The sequence below is a fragment of the Rhinopithecus bieti genome, unplaced genomic scaffold, assembly GCF_001698545.2.
Source record: "Rhinopithecus bieti isolate Rb0 unplaced genomic scaffold, ASM169854v2 scaffold_5775, whole genome shotgun sequence".
Lineage (NCBI taxonomy): Eukaryota > Metazoa > Chordata > Mammalia > Primates > Cercopithecidae > Rhinopithecus > Rhinopithecus bieti.
In genome coordinates, this window is record NW_016804817.1 from 21425 (window position 1) to 24211 (window position 2787).

At 35.6% G+C, this 2787-nt stretch overlaps 1 protein-coding gene across 1 annotated transcript in view; it reads right to left on the reverse strand.

The window, feature by feature from the left end:
* Positions 1–2787, reverse strand: part of NKAP (NFKB activating protein) — an 18291-nt gene that overhangs the window by 9048 nt on the left and 6456 nt on the right. Inside the window, exons 2-4 of the mRNA XM_017870465.1 lie at positions 2164–2234; positions 1838–2008; positions 30–97 (exon numbers count right to left, since the gene is read on the reverse strand). Coding sequence (XP_017725954.1) covers positions 30–97; positions 1838–2008; positions 2164–2234 — 310 coding nt within the window. The remainder of the gene's footprint in view (positions 1–29; positions 98–1837; positions 2009–2163; positions 2235–2787) is intronic.

Genomic DNA, 2787 nt, shown 5'->3' on the forward strand with positions numbered 1-2787 from the left:
GAAATTTTCCATAATAAAACTTAAAAAACTGACGATCTGTGTTTCTTCTTCTTTTCCTTTTTCTTGGCTTTCTTTGCTCTCCTTTTGTTATCTTCATCTGCAAATTAAAGCACATTACAATTAAGAAAAAATTTACTCTAAAACCATAGTACTTTTGAGTAGGTAACTACCCTATTGCTGTCCCATTTATTGTTACAAAGAAATTACCTAATTGAAACATTTATTGCTATTTGTCAGGAACTGTAGGAGGTACTATGAACATAGAAATTAAAGTCACTAGGTATTTGGTGATATAGGGTATTATTAATAATTTTATTGCGTGAGATAGTGTGGTGGCTAAGTAGGAAAATGCCTCTTTTTACGGGACACATACAGAAATATTTAGGGTGAAAGTGTGAGAATATTTGTAATTAACTTTGACTATCTCAGTGAAAAGCCCGTATTTGAAGCAAATATGTAAAAATACTAACAACTGCCAGATCTAGGTGATAAGTATATGGTATTAATTATACTATTCTCTTTGCTTTTCTGAATATTTAAATATTTTCATAATAAAAAGGGAAAGAAAAGTATGTGTGTGTTGGAGGCGGGGAGAGAGAATACTTTCCCGGAGCTCAGTCTAATGGAGGAGACAGGTAAAGAGATCAATACAATCTGGAGTGATAGAGGGAAGCTTGGGGAACCTGGACACACAGAGGAGTCTCAAAATCAGACTGATTTGGGGAGGGTGGCTGAGGAATGGTTGATAAGGAAAGGTGACTCTTAAAGTAGTTCTTTGATTACAAAAGTAACGTATGCCCATTGGTGCAATGAGTAAACCAAGCTGGATGGAGGGAGAGACTGGCATTGTAGGCAGAGGGCCTCTCTACCAAGTAACAATTAAGAGAAAGAACATGGAATACTGAGGAGACAGAAAGTAGTTTTCAGATTACAGAGGATGCTACAAGAGAGTGTAACAGGGTATATGTGATTAGAGAGAAGTGAGTCAGGGTCTGAACTTCACCCTGAAGGCTATGGAGTGCTATTGAAGGATTTTAAGTAGGTATTTGGTGATATAGGGTATTATTACTAATTTTATTGTATGAGATAGTGTTATAGTTAAGTATAAAAAAATGCCTCTTTTTAAGGGATGCATACAGAAATATTTGAAAGTTCTGTCTTCCAGCATTGAGGAAGAGAAGTGACAGGGAGGGTCAGGAAACTTCGGCGATATCAGAGGAAGGTGAATCTTTGTGTAATGTGTTAACCTCAGAGGAGGCACCTTCTGGTCAATCATCAGACAGGAGAGAGTACAAAAAAGAGACTTTTTGTAATGCACTACCGCAGATAGGGTGCCTTCCACAAATAGGCAGCCAGCAAGAAGTAGGCACTTTATGGCATACCTTTTTGAAAACTGTACAGAGGTGCTCACTGGGCACGAGAATTAAACAAAAGAGCCCTTCCACTGGGCTGATGCAGCCCTGTAAGGCTTACTTTGGTACAGCCCAACCCCCTGACTTGGTCTGGTGCCATGGGCCTTGTAAAACTTTGCACAACCAATCCCAATACGGAGTCAGATTGCTTAGGTTTGAATCCAAACTGTGTGACCTTAGGGATAGTACTTGTAATCTACTCTGTCTCCTTTTCCTCATCTATAAGATGTACCCTACAGTTATTGTATGGATTAAATGGCAATAATGAATATAAAGTGCTTACTGGGGTACCTGGCACAAGGTTAGCAAGTGTTCAAAAAATCTTCAGTATTATTATTGTTTCCAGGAACCTTCTTCTAAAATAAGTTTTAAGAAGTAAAACTAGTTTTGAAGCAAGGCTTACAGAATGCTGTTGGCTTTCTTACCACTGGAGTCTGTTTCAGAATCAGAGTCACTGTCACTATCTTCAGAATACTTCTTATGTTTTCTTTTCGATGATTTTTTCTTTCTCCTTTTCTTGGACCTTTCTTTTGAATGGCTAGACTTCTTCTTCTTCTTTTTTTCTTCTAAGAAAATACAAATAAAAAAGTTATAGTCTATAAAAGTATTTCTGAACATCAAAAGAAATAGACGATGGGCAATTTGAGTAAAAGCAAAGTCTAATGTTCAACTATTTACAAACTGATTTTTTAAAATCTCTCAATAAAATAGCTCTGTATTTAAAAAAATATCCTTTTTTTTTTTTTAATACCTTCTGAAGTAGAAGCTGAAGTAGTGCTTTTCTTTGGCTCTTCATCCTCCACTGGTGTATGTTCATCAGAACTGAATTTAAATAAAATGGTTATAAGAATTAGGAAAGTGATGAGATATGGACCATGGAGTATAAAAATATGAACTCCAAATTTTTCAATAACAGCATTGATTGTCCAAGAACCATTAAAAGCAAGCATTGGAGATCCTAAGGCAGAACTTGGGAATCAAAAAAAACAAAACAACAACAAAGCAAGCACTGAATTACTTTCGTAAACGTGCAGTTCAAGGGTCTACCATCTTTGTAATAATAAAATAACTTATCATCTGCATAACACTTTAGAGTTTACAGAGTGCTATTTAAACAAAGTAGCATGGAGGATTTACATTTTCATAAGAAACCACAGGGAAAAAGTAGAGAAACAGGAACCATAGGAAAGATTAAAGAAACAGGATATAAGAAGGCTGAAGAAAGACTTTACAATTTTATTTTAAGCATGTAAAAGACAAATGGTAAAGCAGCAACTGTTCTATCTCCTCAGAACAAAAACCTAACAAACTACAGTCTAAAGAGATTTTGTTCTGTTGCAGAGAATTCTGAAAATGAGTATTATTTAAATTCTAC